Source organism: Fistularia commersonii, chromosome 31 (genome assembly GCF_037954325.1).
Source record: "Fistularia commersonii isolate RoL2024-O1a breed Wild chromosome 31, RoL_Fcom_v1.0, whole genome shotgun sequence".
Lineage (NCBI taxonomy): Eukaryota > Metazoa > Chordata > Actinopteri > Syngnathiformes > Fistulariidae > Fistularia > Fistularia commersonii.
This window is the reverse complement of record NC_141314.1, coordinates 6,035,068-6,054,608: the sequence shown is the minus strand read 5'-3', so window position 1 is coordinate 6,054,608 and position 19,541 is coordinate 6,035,068. Positions and strand designations below refer to the sequence as shown.

General features: G+C 50.7%; 2 protein-coding genes across 3 annotated transcripts; both read right to left on the bottom strand.

Moving 5' to 3' along the window:
* Nucleotides 1–110: 110 nt before the first annotated feature.
* pdgfrl (platelet-derived growth factor receptor-like) lies at nt 111–4,269 on the bottom strand. Its single transcript, XM_086178807.1, has 6 exons — nt 4,052–4,269; nt 3,172–3,445; nt 2,940–3,091; nt 2,222–2,515; nt 1,361–1,497; nt 111–502 (listed from the first exon to the last, which is right to left on the bottom strand). The coding sequence occupies exons 1-6, from the start codon at nt 4,104–4,106 to the stop codon at nt 317–319; spliced, it is 1,098 nt and encodes a 365-aa protein (XP_086034933.1). The 5' UTR covers nt 4,107–4,269; the 3' UTR covers nt 111–316.
* Nucleotides 4,270–5,000: 731 nt separating this feature from the next.
* slc7a2 (solute carrier family 7 member 2) lies at nt 5,001–15,534 on the bottom strand. Of its 2 annotated transcripts, XM_086178806.1 has the most exons (12): nt 15,296–15,534; nt 13,559–13,936; nt 13,329–13,484; nt 12,318–12,483; nt 12,026–12,162; nt 11,720–11,942; nt 10,502–10,641; nt 8,766–8,868; nt 8,262–8,479; nt 8,002–8,168; nt 7,781–7,889; nt 5,001–6,880 (listed from the first exon to the last, which is right to left on the bottom strand). In XM_086178806.1, exons 2-12 carry the CDS (start codon nt 13,926–13,928, stop codon nt 6,687–6,689), a joined length of 1,983 nt encoding a protein of 660 aa, XP_086034932.1. In that variant the 5' UTR covers nt 13,929–13,936; nt 15,296–15,534; the 3' UTR covers nt 5,001–6,686. The 2 variants fall into 2 exon arrangements, with proteins under 2 accessions (XP_086034932.1, XP_086034931.1); XM_086178805.1 differs by lacking the exon at nt 15,296–15,534 and having other exon boundaries at nt 13,559–15,275.
* Nucleotides 15,535–19,541: the final 4,007 nt, after the last annotated feature.

The window sequence follows — 19,541 nt, the reverse complement described above, 5'->3', positions numbered from 1 at the left end:
TTTTTTCCCCCCAAAACATCTACTCAGTCCACAAAGAAACCAAAGTCTCTGACATTTTTTTTTTATAACAAATAACTTTCAGAGAGAGTAAACCGCTCCGGGCAGGCAGATTTGTGCACTGTCTGGTTTTATTCTTTTAACTCGCACTGGATGTTTGCAGTAAACTGTTCCAGTTAATAGTTTTTGTTCAACGGAAGAAGTTAGAAAATCGTCAGATCTTTTATTTTTTTTATCCGTAATTTAAAAGTACATCCAAATATCACAGATATAAAGAGAAATTCGGGAGAAAGTGCCGGGGGAGGAGGCGGAAGGGGCTTTAAGAGGTGATGCTGGTCATCACGCTCGTCTCTCCTTGTTTGTTCTTGGCTTTGCAGATGTAGCTCCCGAAGTCGATGGTCTCCATGTCCTCCACGGTCAGGACGCTGTGGGTGACGCGGGTGGTGTGGCCCAGTCCGCGGTTGACCAGACGCCAGGAGTTGTGGATGTGAACGGGACGCATGCCCTGCGGGAGGAACAGCAAGTAATGAGCCGCAGGGGACGAGGGGGGAAAATACAACGCTAACGGACATCGACCGTTTCACCCTTCGGAGCTGAAGTTCAGCCCACCTCTCCAGACTCAGTACAAATACTTTATCTGGTCTAGTGTGGTCCAGTGTACTCCTAAATAACCTTAAGCCCCGGTCAAAATACAGTATGCTTTGTTCGAGGGACATTTGTGTGGGGGTGGCACAGCGGTTAGCCCTTCCCCCTCACAGCCTTAGGTCCCTGGTTGGATTCCCACAGAGGGCCTTCCTGTGTGGAGCCTCCATGTTCTGCGTGGGGTTCTTTCCACAGTCCAAAAACATGCTGGGACGCAATTTGGTGACACTAAATTGTCCAGATGCTTGAATGAGAGGGTGAATGATTGCGTGTCTCTAACGTGTAAATGTGAACGTCTTTGGAAGTTCTCCATCAGCCAGTTCATGGTAAATTCTTGTCTTCTCGTGGCAACTGGACTTGATTTTCTTCCCTTGAAGAGGGAGGCCTCTTCGGTTCAAATGGAGGCTGGGGAGTTTCCCCGGTACAACAACCGGGGTTTTGGGCCGATCTAAGATGCGATGCCTTGTTTTGTAAACGGAAGAGTTGTGCAGAAACTTGGTCGAAGGGGATTGTTTTGTTACTGCGGGTGTCGCTAAAATGGTTGTACGTCTCTTACTGTGGCTGAGCGACCCAGGGTGAACCCCAGCTGACAACGGGTATTGGAAGATAAGAACAATATTTAAGGGTATGTTTTACAGTTATTCTTATGTTACATTATTATTAGTATTGCTATTATCTGTGTTAAGGCGTAGCATTGATCAATATCTGTGGTTTCTCTTACCAGACCAGGGTAGGACCAGTTGAAGCTCAGCTCCACGTCCGGCTCCCCGAGCACGGTACAGGTCACGTTGACGTTGTCGCCTCCCCTCACCCTCTCCGGGGAGACCTCCAGGCTCACGTACGGCGGGCCGCTAGGAACTGCGGGAAAAACGTCTGCACTCGTCAGTGACATCGGCAAATCTGTCGGGAATCGCTGCTCAAGGTGAGGGTTTTGAGATTTGCGCACTCGAGACGTTTGCAGATGACACTGCGATCTGTTAGTGACAGCAGCGAACAGGTGAGAGGACATCGAGAGAGGTACGCGCTGGAAAGGAGAGGGGTGAAGGTTAGCAAACAGGAACCCGAGTGCAATTGTGAGGCTACAGGGAGTGGAGGATTTTAAGCACTCAGGGACAGCAAGTCCAGGGATGAAGGCGGTTAAAATGACCATGTGGAGGCTCTCTTTGGGAGTGAAAAGGATGGACCTGGAAAGTGGACTATCGTGGGAGTATCGAGGGCCGACAGTCCAGAGCTTCGGAGAGGGTGGAGAAGAGGTGGAGAATTGTGTGCAAACAGGCTGGAAAGGGTGGAGAAAAGTGTCGGGGGGTAAAAAAGTATGAAAAGAAAGTTGTAGAAGATGGAGGTGAGAGCAGCCATGTTGTCTGGTTGACAGACACTGAGGAGAAGACAGGAGGCAAAGCCGGAGATTGCGGAGATGAAGATGTGGAGGATCTGTTTGGGAGTGTGGAGGATGGAGAAGATCAGGAACGAGTCCATCAGCACGTGAGACGTTCTGGATGACTAAACCTCTGAGAAACCTTCTCCAAATGCAGCAGTTTGAACGGGGATATATGATCATATGGAGGTATGGTGCTGACTTTACCCTCCACGTAGAGCAGCTGGTACTTTGTGGAGATCTGGGGGGTTCCTTTGCCCACAGCCTTACAGTAGAAGACCCCCTGGTACTCTGTGGTGGGATTATGGAGGACGAATCCTTTGGTGGGTTCGTAGGTCAGCAGGGTCCCATTGGAGCTGATCTCCTCAGGGGGGACTTCTCTGTGCAGGGTCACCTGGACCTGGGGGTCCGTCACCCGACACGGGACCACGGCAGGCCTGTCCGGGCGCAGGTACAAGATCTCAAAGTGGATGGCCGACGGGACGAAGAGGTTGTCCTTGTCTGGCGAGAGGCAGAGATATGGGTCAGTGCTTCCTGAAGATGTTGAAGTGCTCAAACATCTTCTTTTATCAACAGCTTAGAGTAGCCCGTTCTCTTAATGCTCATTCCAGCGACTAGACTAGGGTGACTAGACTTCCGCCCAAAGAAGCAGAACCCAACAAACATCTAGCTCTACCCCAGACGTGCTCAACACATAAAACTCAAGACTTCTGAATTCAGGCTGCTGCCAACAATCTCCGCATAGTCATAGTCACGGCCCTGCCTCTGCTAAATGCCAACTGAATCCCGCTGGTGCACTCAGAGGGCATCGAATTCTGGTGGAGAAGACGTCCTCCGCGTTTGTCTCGTTTCTCGACGCGTTTTGTTCATTCCCACATCGAGTTGGAAGCCAAATAGACATACGTGACAGTTCCCATTAGATTACCTTTGAAATAGACGTGTGAATTGTACACTTGCTCAGGGTCCTGGTCGCACTCTGTGCCGTCACACACCACCGCCCAGCAACTGTACGACCCCGTGTCGGCAGCGGAGGGCGAGGTCAGGATCAGCTGACTGTACTTGTCGCTCTGCTTGATGCTGCGGACGAGACGCGATTAACGCATTGGTACACCACAAGTGGGAGCATACAAGAGCTGGTCCTGTGTGCGCCTAAGCACCTGAGGCGCGAATCGTTGTAGGTGTCAAGGTATGTCGGGTATGACCAGCCGATGTTGCTGCCTTTGCAGCGCAGCTCCATGGTCCTCCCTGGTATCAGAAGGGTGCTCGGACCCAGGCGCAGGAAGTTGCCCTTATCGAGCACCTGGGTCAGCAAGGACTGGCCTTTCGCTCCGCCGTCCTTCAGTTTGGGATGGCGTATCTTTACCCGTTTCCCTCCTGGCCTGATGCGATTCTCCCCTCCGTCTTTTCTTCGCCTGGCTTGTTGGCAGGAACCTGAGCATACAGATGAGGGGGCGGGAGAGTCTTTCCGATATTTTTCCATTTCAGAAAACACTTTCGGAACACTGGTCTCTGACGGGCGGGGGAGAACCGAGGCTCTTGCGTGGAGCGCCTGGCTCCGGAGAGCTACTCTGTTTCCACAGCTGCAACAACAGTCGAGCAGGAAACGGAGAATCCTCTCCGCTGGCATGAAATTTGCAGACTTTTTTTTTTTTTTTTGTTTTGCATGTTGGTATTCCTCCCCGGGGAACAGAGCATTCACCAAAAGTGGGGGAAATATATTCTGGGGGTGCAGATTTCCAGGACTTGTTGTCCTCAGAGGGGTATGAAAGATTGGAAAGGTCAGTGGAGGAGGCAGGCTAATTAGAAACGGGTGCTTCTCACGCAGCTGGTTTGAATTGCTGCAGAGACACTTTTGCAAAGGCAAATGCGAGCAACTCCCGCTCCAAGAGCCACGGTGAACTTTTAAAAAGTGCAGAAAATGAGTTGTGTGTTTCGAAGTTTGATCTTTCTAAGAGGTCCAAGGCTCGTTCCCGTGTTCAGGGGTCTAATATTTACATATCTGTCAGAAATCCAAGCAGATGAAAGTTCTTAACTCACCACTCCGGAGCTCCGCACAGAGCAGAGCCAGGCAAAGCGCAACGCAGAGCTTCATGATGAGATGGAGGCAAAGGAAGGGGCAGGAAAGTCACGGTGCTTCGCGAGAAGGGAGGTCAGATTCAAGGGTTTTGCCGGAGCTCTGCAGGGTCCAGCTCCCCTGTTCAGATTCCCAGCGCCATCCTCCTCACCGACTGAGAGGAAGAGGTGAAGTAAGTCCAGAACCCCTCTGGCTACTCCCTCTCCGCCCATAGTCTGAGGAAAGACGTTCTCCGGAGTCCCCCTGCTGGACACGGGCAGGACTGTTTTTCAGTCGATCTTCAAGATTGTTGTCAAATCTTATGGTGTATCTCCTCGAGGACGTTCCTCATCTCAGAGGCTTCTTCGGTTCCTCCAGATCCAGATGGGGAGTTTCTGTAATATCACTCCTCTGGTTGAGTGAGTTGTTGTGTTTTGTGGTACAAAGGTACGACTAACAGGGGCTCACCGGAATCCAAAGAGGTAACGGTGAATCTTGTGTGGATTGTGTAAATCTCGAGGTCTGCTGGTTTTGCCTGGGCTGAGGTGCAAGTCACCGCTGGCTTAGCTTGGCTCGTAAGATGCAGATGGATCCGCAGGTACGCTTGTGTTGATCCGTCTTGGGACCAGGGCGTTGTATGCTTCGAGGACTCCCTCCTCTTTTCACCGAGGGTCGCTTCATTTTGACAAAGATGCTGTTTTTGACTCTTCTCTCAAACTGGATGGACCTTTCTCCACCATCGAGCTTCCTCACCACCGTCTCAAAGTGCTTTGGGGTTTCTGCTGATCATCTTGAAGAGTGTTGTCCTGCTGTGACTTGACACCATGCAGAAAAGAATGTAACGTGACTTGACAAAGCATTTTATTGGGGTGTGAAGCAGTTGGTGCTAATTTTTTTTTTTTTTTCTCGTAAAAAAAAAACAGAAGAGTGACGGCAGTTTTATGACAGATTTATTGGTTTTGCTCAAGGAATCACAACTACGTCTTCTTTCAAATATAAAATCTGCTCTTTACATGAAAACCTCTAAAAGTAATGCAACAGAAAAATGCTCTACATTGACGGTGCCTTGTAACAGATTGTAACAGAGTCTGCCTTCTGTAGGGGAAACACTCGAAGATCAGGACTTATCTTCTGAACTTGTTCCTCATTTATAGTTCAACCAGAGCTTTCCGGTTCCGGAAGGCACTTTTTCCGCCTAATCGATCAAAACGATAAGTCCCTTCCAGCTCGGCCGGAGCGGGGCTTCCCCCCCCGCGACGCGTTCAAGGTCAGGCGGTAAATGCAAAATGTGTTTGGTTACGTAGCAAAACGGACCCGCGAGACTGTGAACCCTCAGATAAGAAACTACAACAACAGTGCGGTTCTATGAACGCGTGTGTATAAACTGCATAATCAAGCCGGACGTTTCCTTCTCACCGAATACTGAAAGCAACCTCTAGTCTCGAGCAGGGCATGGATCCGAGGAGAAGCAGGCCGCACGCGTCCGTATCAAAACCCGGTTCTTGATTTTGGGTTAGTTGTTCTACACGGCCCTGTCGCGCTCGTCCGACGGGGAGGCGAAGGCCGCGTCGCGCTTTGACGAGAACTCGGGAGGCCGCGAGGGGAAGGTTGTGGCGGTGAGATGGAGGCTTCAGTGACTCTGAGGTCTGCATCCGGAAACAAATCTCAGGGAAATAATAATGAATATGAAAAATAATCGATGATAATGGTCATTCATTCAGCCGGTCCATCACAAGGCCACATAGAGAGACGGGCAACTATCCGTCCTCTCATTCACGCATCTGGGCAATTTAGTGTCTTCAATGAACCTCATGTTTTTGGACTGAGGAACCCGACGCAGTCACGGGGGAGAACATGGAAACTCCACAAAGGAAGAACCTCTGGTGGGAATCCAGGGAGCTTCTTGCGCCGCGTCACTTTCTCCGTAGAACAATCGATCACGATCAAGAATAAACAGAAAAAACGACGACAGAGAAGTTTCGAGCTCACATCTGAACGCGGGCTCGGGTCCGAAAAACGAATTCTCTCATTTCGTTTTCACCCACTAGATGGCGCTGTTTCACAAAACCAGGAACCCCCGGAAATGCAGCGTTGTGGCCAGAAGTGCTCGGATAAATCCCTCCGTTGTTACAAAGATGGACCATATCATTTTCTCGCCGGGGTCACGATGCTCTCATAAACCCACCCATCACATCCAGCAGAGAAGAAGAAGAAGAATAAGAAGATGGGATGGCAGACCGGTGTTTAAACATTTGAGTTTAAAAAATAAAAAAGGAAAAAAACTACATTTAAATCCGATTCCGCGTCAGATTCGGAAACTAAAAGGAGTCCAGAAATGGAACCGATGCTTCCTTACGGCCCTCGTTGCTTTGAAAAGAAAAAGTAGAAATGTCGCTCTCCAGTGTGTTACCTGTCTTTACCATTGAACCTCCAGTGTGTCCACGCCGTGCAGCCACAAAGACGGCGGCGGCGGCTCCCCAGTGCGGAATCGGTGACGTCGCTTGTGACGGAGGCACACGGCGAAGCTGCGTGTTAGAAGTGCTTCAAGGGAATAGCTGCTGCATGTTTCCATGCCACGTCGTCGTCGTCGTCGAGGCTTCACAGTCCAAAGCTGCAGCTTTAACACTGGCTGGTCTTCTCGGGGTGCGTCAAGTGCTCCTGGTCCTTCCCTGCGGCCTCCACGCCGGCCTCCTTCCCCCCGCCGCCGCCGCTCTTGGCTTCCTGGGAGTCGCCGGTGCTGCTCGGAGGAGTCTGGAGGAGGCGCCGCCGCTCCACGCTGTGCCACAGGCCGTAGCCGAAATAGATGAAGAAGCCTGAGGGAGGAGCGGGGATTCATGAAGACGCCTGAAACACGTCCTCTGCAGAACTCCAGATCATTCGACCATATTACACCTTGCAGGGAGCGTCAACTTCTACATGTAAAATTCATAGAGCAGAACTCTATCCGGCCTGCGCAGCGGTTAGCACTTCCGCTAGCAGCAACAAGGTCCCCACTTGGATTCCCACAGGAGGCCTTTCTACGTGGAGTCTCCATGTTCTCCCCGTGTCTGCGTGGGGATCCTTCCATAAATCGTGCGTGATTTGAATTTAGAGACTCTTAATTTTGTGATTGAGATGAGATGAGATGGGAACAACTTTATTTATCCCGAAGGAAATTGTTGTGTTAGAGTTTCAAGCAAAAACACAACAATAATAGATAATAGTAGGAAGGAGGGAGAATAAGAAATACAATAGAATATAAATTGTCAAGGTTAAGGCTATCGAGTGTTCTAAGGTCTTAAGTACAAAGATTTGAAGATTCCCTGCGGCTGAGGGAAGAGGAACTAAAAATTCTGATAGCCTCGGGTAGGAAAGACCTCCTGTGGCGTTCAGTGGAGCTCCTTGGTGGTATCAGTATATATAGTATATTGTAGTATTGTAGTATATAGTATAGTATATAGTATATTGAGTGAGTGAACGGCTACATATGACGTGTGTGAATGAAGGAATGGTTGTATGGTTCTATATGACGTGTGAATGAGAGGGTGAATGGTTGTATGTCCCTGTATGCGACCCTGTGATTGGTTCAGGCCGAACCCCGCCTCTCGCCCCTCGCCCAATGACAGCTGAGATCGACAGACCCGCAGCTCTGACTGGAGGATAAGTTGTACAGACAATGAATGAATGAATCATGAACCGTGTCGTGATTACGACTCGCCCCATTTGCGACTAACCTGCCGCCATCCACACCGAAAAGCGAATCCAGGTGTCCACACTCAGCTTGAACATGAGGTAGATGTTGACGAATATGCTTAAAATGGGCAGGAATGGCAGGAGAGGGACCTGCAGAATGACCACACACACACACACACACACACCCACACACACAGCTTTAGTCTGCAAGACCCCAGACAAAGAGTCCACTGAGAGGAGAACGATGCTGCATGACACGTACCATGAAGGAGACCTTCTTACTGGTCTGAGGTTGCCTGCAGATCAGGATGACGCAGCCGCAGAAGAGGAGGAGGCACAGGGACAGCAGCACCAGGATCCAGATCTCCAGCGCGATGATGGCTACGCCGTGGCGCGTGGTGAGGTAGCTAATCGCGCACACCAGCGTCACTGTTTTTTCAACAACGCGCATACGATTCGTGGTTAAACGACAAGATCGGGGGCGACGGCGGCGACCGCCGGAAGACCTCGGATCGGGCGTACCCAGCACGCAGATGGAGACGTTGACGACCCTGGAGGAGTGCCTGGAGGGGGACAACGGCGGACGCATGACGCTCTGGAGGGGCGACCCCCCGCCTTTCAGCATGTTGAGGTGGGACTCGGACTCCGTCAGGTCCGACTCGCCCTCCTCGGAGGAGAGGAAGTCCCTCTCGCCGCAGCCGGAGCTCGCCATCCGCTCCAGAACGCCGTCAGGCTGGTACCTGGAGGATTCACATCACTTTACTGCTGCACAGCCTTTATCGGCCAGAGTCAAAGACGAGGTGTACAAGCGGTGGCGAGACCAGTGACGTAGAATTGAAGAGAAGGAAGTTACATGAATTTTGTTCGCAGGGGTCGGATACATGGGACTGAAAAAACACCCTCCGTCACCAAGGTGACCCAAAAGGACGTACTGTACTGCGCTCGAGCAAGCTAGCGTTCCTATTTTTTTTTTCATGCAGCAAGGTAGCATATTTGACCCCTTTGGGATGGCGTGAAGACACCCACCTGATGATCAGGACGCAGACGGCGACCAGCGAGTAGGCCAGCAGGGTCCCGATCGACATCATGTCGACCAGCGCTTTCAGGTCAAACAGGAACGCCATGACGGCTGCGGTGAGTCAGAGGAAAAAGGTGATTAGCGCGGCGAGCTTGTCAACACACAGCCGTGTCGGCAAAGGGGGATGAGATGCAAAAACAAAAGGAGAGGATGCAAATCACTAGAGGTTCCATGCAGTAGAAACAAAATGGCTGAAATCTTTGGCGCTCTGATGTGACAGCTGCGACCGTCGCCATGCCGCTTTTGTTTATGGTTTTTCTTCTCTGGCTTCGGCCCCCTGGCTAAGCTCAGCGGCGCAATCCAAACACCAGAGCGGCCGTGTGTCCCCCGCTCACCGCATCGTCGCGTGAAAACAAAAAAACAAGTCAGAGCAGCTGCTGAGCACGTGGGAGCAGCTGGAAGTTCCTGCGAGGGTTTCCGCTCGCCATCATGGGGTCCTGCTCGCTACCATCGCCACAGAAGGTGGACCAGATCAAGCCGTGCCCGTAAACAATGTTCAACTCTCTCGAACTCCGGGTAGAAGCTACCTTCATAACTAGCCTGGGACACTCGCAGCTCAGTTGTGACATGGGTCTCTTTTGGTCGCAGAAGGACTTAACTAAAGGATGGGAATCTTTGGGAATGGCTGGCCGGAAGATGTCTTTGGAAGGTCTTAGTCATCCAGGTCATGCTTGATCCTTGTCGAGGCAACCGGACTTTGTATGTTTGGTTCGGTGGTCGGTCCGGATTTCTAGCTAACAAGCTAACAAGCTACAGTTGTATGCCGAAACTCCCTGAGGTCTGGTATACTTGGAGAAGCCTGCTGGACGACAGGAAACGTCTTCAAGAAAAGAAATGAAGTCCTGTTGCCATGACGACGTTTTGACTGAAATAAGGACGACCCATTGTGGATTGAGGTGAATATGCCCTGCGAGCCAGAAAAAAAAAGTCCAACTGATCTTCTCTGACATCGTCCCCTCCCAAGTGACAGGTGACCTAAATTTCTTTATTTCAGAATATTAAAAGATCATTCCCATATTATTGAGAATCAAGCGGAGAAACGTTGAATTAAAACTTGAATCTCGCAATACCCACACGACGGTGGGTCGCCGCTTGTTAACTTGTTAACTACCTATTCAGTTAGCGCTCAAATGGGTTGAAGTATTGAACAATGAAAGCATCCACGGGAAAACACCATCACCAGGTTTAGCATGCAGTCACCACCACCACCACTATCACTTCAGGATGCGTGCAAAGACCAACACCAAGCAAGTCCACACAACACCCCACAACAGACCAGGCCTTGTCTCCGGATCTTACCCGCTGTGGTACCTGCCGCCATGGTGGCAGCCACCGGCGACTGCCGTTTACTCACTTTGGACATAAATTTGAACAGAATGCCATCTCGTGCCATGGCAAAGAGAATACGCGGCAGAGGGAACATGGCGCCCAACAGGCTACGGAGAAGAGGGTTCGTGGTTAAACATCGGACGTTGCGGTACGGAGCAGATGTCATCCTGCACGGCTGTGAAAAAGCAACATGTCTGTGCGGCGAAAAGGGCGAACGCCAAACAGGAAGTGGATTGAAAAAAATCATCGTTGACATTGTTTTCATGAAACCATTGAAAAGAGGATTATCTCGGACCGCGTCTTCCAACAATTGATTGGTGGAGAAGATCTGACTGGGACGCTCCCCGGCTCTCACCTGCGACTACACCGGAGGTCATAGTGGCAATTAGCGGGGTCTTCGTCTTTGGATTGATTCTGGCTAAGACTTTGAAAAGCACCCCGTCGTCTGCCATAGCATAGATTACACGAGGCATAGGAAATATGGCGCCCAGCAGACTGCGTGAGACAGCAGAGACATGCAAGACCACCACGTTAGTCAAAACACAAACACAATCACAAACGAGGAGACGGGTCACCCCTAACTAAACACGGGTTTTCGATCTGTTTCGAGAGATCGGATGAATCCGGAGATCAAATCCGCCTCCGCTTTAACGGACTTAGATATTATTTGCTGTCCATGTCGCGAGCGTGTCCACTGAGCCCCTTCTTGTTTGCTACGGGGATGGAAAGGCTGACAGATGAGCTTAGAGAGGAATAACTACCCAACTATGATGTTTGCAGATGATATTGTGACGTGCAGTGAGAGCAGGGAGCAGCTGGAGGTACATTATTGAAATCAGAGGAATGAAGGAATGAACGGTGAGGCTACAGGGATTGGAGATGAAGAAGGTGGAGGAGTTAAAGTATTGAGGGGTCAATGGTCCAGAACCACGGAGAGGCTGGAGATGAGGCGGAGAAATGTTAGATGTTCTGGAGACAGAGATGTTTTGGACACGGCTGGAGGAGCATGGACCGTGAAGGCTGTTTTTCTTTCAACCAAACTGAGTCTGCGGTTGTTACCTAGCTGACATCTGCGGGTGATCCTCAAACCTAAGTCACCGCAGAATGACTGGCAGATGTAAATAGCACCCCAGGCCGGGGGGGAGGGGGTTGTTCCGTTTGGGGTGAGCCGTCTCTTTCGAGCCTCACAGCCGATTAAAAGTCGTCAGGTTTGTCTTCCCCGATAGGTTTGTCCAGTGACATGGTTTCCCTATACATGCATGTAGGTGGAGCTCGGTGTGAGGGGGCGTTCTTTTGAGATACAAAGTCCAATTTCATCCCCGTCATCCGAGCAAAGATCAATCGGGTGACGACTGCGGTTTATTGAGGACAAACTGCAAAGGGGACCGGAACCTGAGAACCAAATCGCATCGATATCAGGATACTCGTGTCGAAGCCGAGGTCCTGATACCGAGGCGGAGCTCCGATGGTTAACGCTCACCGGTGGCATGCAGATCAGGGATTACAGGGCGAATTCAAAGCTAGGATAAGTTCCTCATATGTATGCTCAACCCAGGAAGCAGCGGTAACCTACCTGGTGGAGAGGGCGCACAAAGAGCCCACAGCGACCACGTATTTGGCGGGGCTCCATCCCACGTAATCAAAGGCCATCGGCAGCGGGCTGGTCTCGTCCAGCAGGTAGTACGGCATCATCATGGTGAGAGCGGCCGAGACGCCAAAGTACGCCAGGAAGCACACGGTCAGCGACACCACGATGCCGATGGGAATGGCCCTCTTGGGGTTCTTCACCTCCTCGCCTGTCTCGCACACAAAACGGAGGCCCGGCTGTGGCGGCTGCTCGACGGAGATCCCGTCCCGTGCTCGCAGGCCGGCGGCTTACCCGTGGTCGCAATGCAGTCGAACCCCACGAAGGCGTAGAAGCAGGTGGCCGCCCCGGTTAGTGTCCCGCTCAGGCCGTACGGCATGAATCCCCCGACGCCATAATCGCTGCTAACATTCGCGGTCACCGACAGGTTCCTGAAAAAGCGAGGCTATGTCTCAAACCTGGGCGAGGGAGTTTCTCTTCGAGGTTATGATGCGACATTTAGACAATCTTTCGCGCCCTGACGAAGTGTTCGGATTCCACCGGTGAGATATTCGGAGCCGCGGGTCAAAGAAAGCGAACAACTTGCCTTACAATCCTGGTGACATTTATCAAGGACCCTTCTGAGATCGTCCAGTTGCAAGGATCCCCTTTCACGAAGCCGGAGATGGTGACGAAGAGGAGAATGAGCACGTTGACCGAAGTGAAGACTTTATTAACCCAGGCGGACTCCTTCACCCCAAATGACAGGAGGCCTGGATGAACACAGCGGCGACAGATTTAACCCGAGATACCAGCCACCGCCGAAGTCGACATAGCACCGGTCAAAGGGCGGCGACGACTATCTGTCTTCTCAAACACCACAAACACGAAGTGACAGAAGAGACAATGGACCGATACGGTATCAACCAGTCGGTCGACTTCACGTGTTTATTAACCGCCAGAGCCGTTAGTGGATGATATTCACAGAGGAATAAAGTTGATGAGCCATACAATGGCGACATGGTGAAGAGAAGAGGAAGCCCGGCCGAGGGCAGTATGGTGTCGTGCCAAGTAAGGGTACTACAGATGCAGCATTTACTTTGAGAATGTTAATAAAGGAGTACGGAGAAGCGGTAGATCGAGAAAAAGCATTGACAATGAGCCGAGAGAATGAGCCGTGGTTCATGGAAAGAAAGGGGCAGGACATGTATGAGCGCTGTAAGACCAAGGTGAGGTTAAAGGTGGAGGTCGGACGGCATCGAGGGTCAGCTCTGAACCTCTTCTTGTTTGTGGTGGTGGTGATGGACAGACAGAAACTCCATAGACTATGACGTTTGCAGACGACATTGGATCTGTTGTAAGAGCAGTGAGAAAGAAGGTGGAGGTTCAACAGTCCAGAGGATGGAGAAGATCAGGAAAGAGGGTGACAGTACATACTAGATGTTCTGGAGATAAAGTCAGACTGAGGTGGTTTGGACATGGACAGAGGAGGGATGGTAAGATGTGGGTACAAGGATGCTGAGGTTGGATTATAACACAACGTAACATAACATTTAAACTAAATTCACTCATTTGAATTACCAATTTTGTGGGATGTGGCCGCTATTCGTTCACTTACCGGAGAGCAGCAGTATCAGGCAGACGGCAAAGAAGTCCGGGTACTGAGCCAAACCTGGGATGTTTATGCTAAAGTAGGTTTTACAGAATGCTTCTATTTGCCCCCCTATCATTTTGTCAAATGTCCCGCTCCAGGCCCGGGCCACCGAAGAGGTACCTGGGAGGAAGAGGACAATAAACAAATTCAGCATAGCAACACATCGGTCGTCACAGGGGTCGCCGTCAACTCACCGATCACGTAAGACAGGATGAGGTTCCACCCAGTGATGAAGGCCCAGATCTCCCCTACCGTCACGTAACTGTACAGGTAAGCGGAGCCAGTTTTGGGGACACGTGCCCCAAACTCAGCATAACAAAGGCCGGCCATGACAGACGCCAGGGCAGCGATCAGAAAGGAGACCACGATGCTGGGGCCGGAGTCTTCCTTCGCCACCTGTCCGGCCAGGACGTAGACCCCGGCGCCAAGCGTGCTGCCCACTCCCAGAGCGATGAGATCGAAGGTTCCCAGGCAGCGGCAGAGCTTGGAGTCCTCCAGGTTACTCAAGTCCACCTTCTTCCGGCGCACCAGCGAGCAACCAAATGACACAAGGTGCTCCAGCATGTTGCGGCCTGTGGACACGGAAGGGATGGTTGAGAACATCCACCGGGCCGAGGCTTAATCACAACGACAAGGATCGCCATCGGGGATCGGGGGTCGTCTAGATCGCTTCCACAAGTGACTTCCCGTTTGCGCACACACGTATGCTTGCTATCAGCACAACGACATTGACGATCAATCATCGTTTTAGCTTTAACCACATCGTTACCTTATCCAGACCACATTCTTCATCTGATCTGTGATTGGTTTTGCCCAAAGCGTCAATGTCTGAAAGATCCGGTTGCCATCGGCGCTAGTGTTTCGCTTCTAGAATAAGAACGTCATCAAAGACTCATTCTGTGACCTCAGTAGTTCTTCTCGTCTCTGTTAAGGTTCTCGGTATCTTATTCCATGTATACAGAGCGCTCTGCTACCGATCTTACTTCACAGCAGCCGTGACATCACGGTTCACGTCAATCGTCGCACGGACTTCCCCGGATCAGGTCCTCGCAGCTCATTCCGACGGCGGCGCGAGGACGGGATCGCTGCCGACTTTGCGGACGACGGCGCACAGTGCGTTGTAGGAACTCGGCCAAGTGCTGTAGCGTGGTAAGAGTTTGTCGAGCGAGCGCCCCGTCAAAAATTGCATTGTTCGGAGTTACGGCGCCGAGCCGAGAATGCAAGGGGTTGCATGCATGGTGGTGGTGGTGGTGGGGGGGACAGTGAATGCAACACAATAACATTCCAGTATGTTACATTTGATAATGATGTAAAAAAGGAACAAAAGCACAAACTGTAGGGCCGCATTTTTGTTTTCACTTTATTGTATAGAAATGCCAACGTTTATCAATATGAGAGACGGGGACGCTGCCCAGAGTAATTACAGGAGTACAATGTGATTCGTGGAAAAGTAGCTGCACTCTCATGGTCCATTGTTTGCTTTGAAAGTGAAGGCTTCTTTGATTCAATACCTCGATTGTAAACGGCCGCCGACGGCCGTCCAGATATGCATTACGCTCTTATTACAGGGCGACTAGACCAGGACAAATGGGTTTTTGGGGGGTTGACAGCACATTAGCATGACAATTTGGACCTCGTGCACGGCGAAGGGAAACTGAGGACTGTACATTTCCATTTTCTGCATCAGATTTGGATCCCAAAACCCAAGCGATGACCAATAAAATTCCGATCAATTTACATTTGTATGATGCAGTTATACGTATCAGCAGTGGTATTTCAGTCGGAACAAGAACTATATTGTGCAGCGGCAGAAATCTCCACTCAAACCTTCAAAGTACTGACACGACAAGTCATATTTCAGAATTTTTTCCAAACAACAAGCTGCACAAATAAAAGAACGCCGGTCATCCAACGCGAGACGGCCGTCCTACCTGTGAGAAAGACACAGAGGGAATCGGGACGCTCCCGGGCTCAGGTGAAACGACGGGGTTTGTGCACGACGGATCTGCCTCGAGCATCGGCGGAACGGCTGCACGGGAGGCGCGGGTGAAAGTCAGATCACATCCGCGGGAGTCGTGGACTGGAGCCTGCAGCGCCCGGCTCCACACTAGTTCTCTACTCTGACATGGAAACTCTGCAAGAGCTGTGCGTTTCACTCCTCCCCTCTGTCCCCAGCGTTCCTTCGTAGGAACTGCCCTCGCCTTGCCCCCGCGGACTCAGACCCCGGTCCTGCCAGGGGGAGTGATCTCCCATGAGCAGGCTCAATTGAAAAAAAGGTGGAGAAGAGGGTGGGGGCCAGGGGGTGCACATCACTGTCATAGCCTTTATTTTAGGGGTATATCCCTCCATGGGGGGGGGGGGCAACGCTGCACCCCATGCGCCCATCTCGGGGAACCCAGCGGGGCAGAGGGCGCGAGAGGGAGTGGGGAGCCGTGGGGTAGAATTCAAAATTTCAAACGCACACTCGGGCTAAATAGATCCCAGCTGCACAGACGGTTACCGACTGCTGATAAATGGTTAGGCAACTGCCGTTGACAAACAGTGAGGCAGACACTGCTGTTTACCCAGCGCAGTCTGCAGGAGTGCCGCTAAAAGCATGGGTGCTGATTGGTCAATGAAGGGTGGACAAGTTACAGTACCAGAGGTTTGTCCCCCCTAATGGAAGACGGGTATTTCTCAACGTTTCTCGGAGCTATTGGACCCGGAGGCATCACAAAATCAATAACGCGGCTCGCTGTGGCGCAGCAAAATGCCTGGCATCTCCATAGCAACATCAGTTAGAAGTTAGAGCTCTTGAGGGAGCGAAAAAAAAAAAGTCCTTTTTCGCTCCCCAGGACATGCATGCAGATCACAACGAAAGTTAAGTTTGCCTTGGGGCGTATTTCTGCCAAGACCAGCTCAGACCAGATGAAAACCTCGGTGGGAAGGAGGCAGCTGGCTCCAGAAACGCCATCCAGCCCCGAGTCCAGGGACTGAATGGCATGACAACAGCGAGCTCTCCCTCGATTTGTCCATCGAGTCCGGCTGCCAAATTTAAATGGCAATCTCCTACTAATCTTGGGCTGTAAGGGCTGATTTCCTGATCTGCATGCTGATAGAGAAGTACATGCCTTCCCTCGGCGGTTGCCGGTTATGGGATTGTTTGTCTTCATTGCGAGAAAGCCGTGCACTCCAAAACGAATCCATGCCACAAATATACCAATATCAATTCACCTGACTCGAACCCTGACTGTTTCACTATAATGTGCTTCAGTTTTATGTCTGAAGAGTTTCCCATTACAACACCTGGCAGGTCCATGTTCAATCTCCTCATTTCATTCATTCATCTACTCGCAGGCTGGGATAAAAATATCAAAGAGCAGATTGTGGCTAGCTAGCTAGCTTGCTAGCCAGATAGACAGATAGAAGCTAGCTAGCTTCCATCTGTCGTCCCATTGAAACAGAATGGAGAGGAATACAAAAAAAAAGCATTTTAGCAGACATGTTAGCACAGGAGTGCAACACATCTGTATCCCATCACTATTCATCCATTCATCGACTGATCAGTTAGATTCATCCATACATTGACGATAACGTCAGGTTCATCCGTAAATTGACAAACGCATGACTTCATCCATGCGTTGACTCAAACATCAAATTCATCAAAACACTTCTGAAACGTGAATTCATGCGTTCATTAAAGTGCTGCTCTGGGGTCGGCCCAGATGTTTCCGTACATTCAGGTGGTCTCAGTCGCCATGGAGCGTCTGGAAAGATGGCAGTCACTGACCGCGTTTCATTGTTGACATGCGCTAATTGTGTGAAGCCAATTGAATACATTTGGCCTCCGATGGCTGACTGACCCGCCTTCAAAGACGTGGACAAGGTCAACACATTGAGTGGTGTTTGCCTTGCGGACACCAGACTCCTCGCTCCAGTTAACACTGGTGTCACCGGGGAAAATGTGAGAGCGAAGCATTTCTGATAAGGCTGGCGGGCGGCTCCTGAGGGAATCGGATTCAAAGCGCGGTTTTTGGGAGGGCGGTAAAGGGCCTTTAAACGTAACGCAGATCGATCGGGCTTAAAATGAAACCGGCGCAGAGACGTTTGGGGGGGCGTCGGGTATAAAATGCATCCCCGACACATGGAATACGTCGACGTCTGTTCAAGAAGCTTCTATCCGTGGGAACGCCCTGAACAGCACAGCACCTCTTGCTGCTCCAACTTGTGTGTGTTAAGAACAGCGTGGAGACACCAGCCCGAGGACACTGTTTTAACTTAATACTCCTTTTATGAGGTCCGGGGATGATGCTTCATCTGTGGATATACTCGTCGTCATTGATGGCCGACCCCCTGCCGCGCTCCGCTGAAGGACATTTCCCATCCGGTTCATCAACGCAGGCCTGTTTTCCTGCTCTGGAGATAAACTAACTGCTAGGAAAAGGAGACGCTGACTTCTTCTTGGGCTGCTTTCCTCAAGGGTCGCCACAGCCAATCATCTCCTACCATCTGGCCCTTCCTGTCCTTTGTCCCTCCGTCCAAAAAACTCCACTCTGGTCTTCCTCCTGGTCCATCCCTCTACCCAGATCTTCTCCATCCCTCCTCTGTCCACATCCAACTTCACCTCCAGAACATCTACCACACGCTGCCCCTCCGACCGAATCCATCCCCTCCCAAAGAGGAACCTCCGCATCTTCGTCTCTGCTGCCTCCAGCTCTGCTTCGGACCGAGAGCTCGTTCATGCTCAGCGTTAAATCCTCATCCAGACGGCGCCTTCTGTCCGCCGTCCGCCTTCATTTCCTGCTTAATCCCGCACGTTCTCGGGGAGTTCGCCGAAGCCAAACTCAGCAAATGGAGCGCTGCCACCGGGAGCCCTGGGGAGGGGCAGTATCACGTAGAGCCACCGGGACAAAGGAACAGAGACAAAGAAGACGACAACAACATGGTGTCGGAAGAACCAGCGAGAAGAATTCTCCGTTCATGTGGCGCCATGTTTGTAATGGCTGCACAAACGGACGCTTTTCTTAGAACGTACAATATCGCCAGCTCTCCTACCGCGTTTCGTATCGGACGTGAACTCGGTGCTGCCCTCTAGTGGACGTATGGCTCGGTAAAGATATCGTAAAGCACGGGAGAAATGCGCGTGTTGACGTCTGACCTCCTTCAAACTGGACGTAGCCGTTTACGTACGTAGCTTTAGCGCCAGTGAGCCTCTAAAGCGCGGGGAAGAACCCACGGTGCCTGATTTTGGGCTGTTTCTTTCTGTTTCAACACATTTGGCAACGGCAGCAAAAAAAAAAAGCCCCTTAAGATAGGATCTCTTGATGTGTAATTGATGTTTTGGCCTGCGACTGGAGCCTTATTTACTTTGCTTAAAGTCCCTTGGGAAATATGAGCTCTGCTCGGAAAGGGCTTGATTTATGCTTTGTGCGTGTGTGTGTGTGTGTGTGTGTGTGTGTGTGTGTATGCATTTGTGTGTTTGAGTCCAATTTTTGAACAATGTTTTTTTTTTTCCTCTTCGCTTTATAAATTCTATATTACGTGAATGACAGGGTGAATGATTGTAGGTCTGTATATTTGGCCCTGTGATTGGTCCACAATGTGATCGGTCATTGTGAAAATGGATCTGGTGACCCAGATATCAAAATACAGCAGAATCTGGGCATATGAAACTAATTCGTTCTTTGACTCTGTTTACGTACCTAAATGGTCGCAAAGCAAATCAAACCCCATCACTCTGTTCTCAAGCCCCCAAAACTTCAGAAACTTTTTTGGGCTTATTTGCGGCAAAAATACAGAAAGTAATTAGAGACAACCTTAAACATTGCTGTGTTTCTCCTTATCTTTCTCTTCTTGCCAGCACTTGTACTTAGTGTTTTAGTCACTAAAACAGCGAAAAGTAAGGCATTCTCACATATGAGACCCTCGCTAACCCTAATGCTAATGCTAACACTAACGCTAACGCTGTCTCTAGCAAACTGTCTTTCTTTCATCCAAATCAACAAGAACTTTTCTACTTCCTCTACGACTTGATACCTTTACTCTTTTCAACGTAGTCGCCCCTTTAGCCATGTCAGCCGTCTTTAGCCCATCTTGGTTCTTCAGGATCATACTGGCGGTTGACTTAGCCGCGCCGTAGCGCTTGGCGAGATCTGTAACACCAACACCACGTTCCAGCTCAGCTGTTATTCCCTTCTT

Excerpts from the sequence above, each read along its gene's own strand:
- pdgfrl (XM_086178807.1), bottom strand. The coding sequence starts at position 4,106 with ATGAAGCTCTGCGTTGCGCTTTGCCTGGCTCTGCTCTGTGCGGAGCTC. Across the intron at positions 3,446-4,051 it reads CTGTGCGGAGCTCCGGAGTG|GTTCCTGCCAACAAGCCAGG; the intron begins GTGAGTTAAGAA and ends CTGTATGCTCAG. Across the intron at positions 503-1,360 it reads ACTGGTCCTACCCTGGTCTG|GGCATGCGTCCCGTTCACAT; the intron begins GTAAGAGAAACC and ends TTCCTCCCGCAG.
- slc7a2 (XM_086178805.1), bottom strand. The coding sequence starts at position 13,967 with ATGTTCTCAACCATCCCTTCCGTGTCCACAGGCCGCAACATGCTGGAG. Across the intron at positions 12,163-12,317 it reads AATGTCACCAGGATTGTAAG|GAACCTGTCGGTGACCGCGA; the intron begins GCAAGTTGTTCG and ends TCGCTTTTTCAG. Across the intron at positions 8,480-8,765 it reads GTCTGCGTCCTGATCATCAG|GTACCAGCCTGACGGCGTTC; the intron begins GTGGGTGTCTTC and ends TGAATCCTCCAG.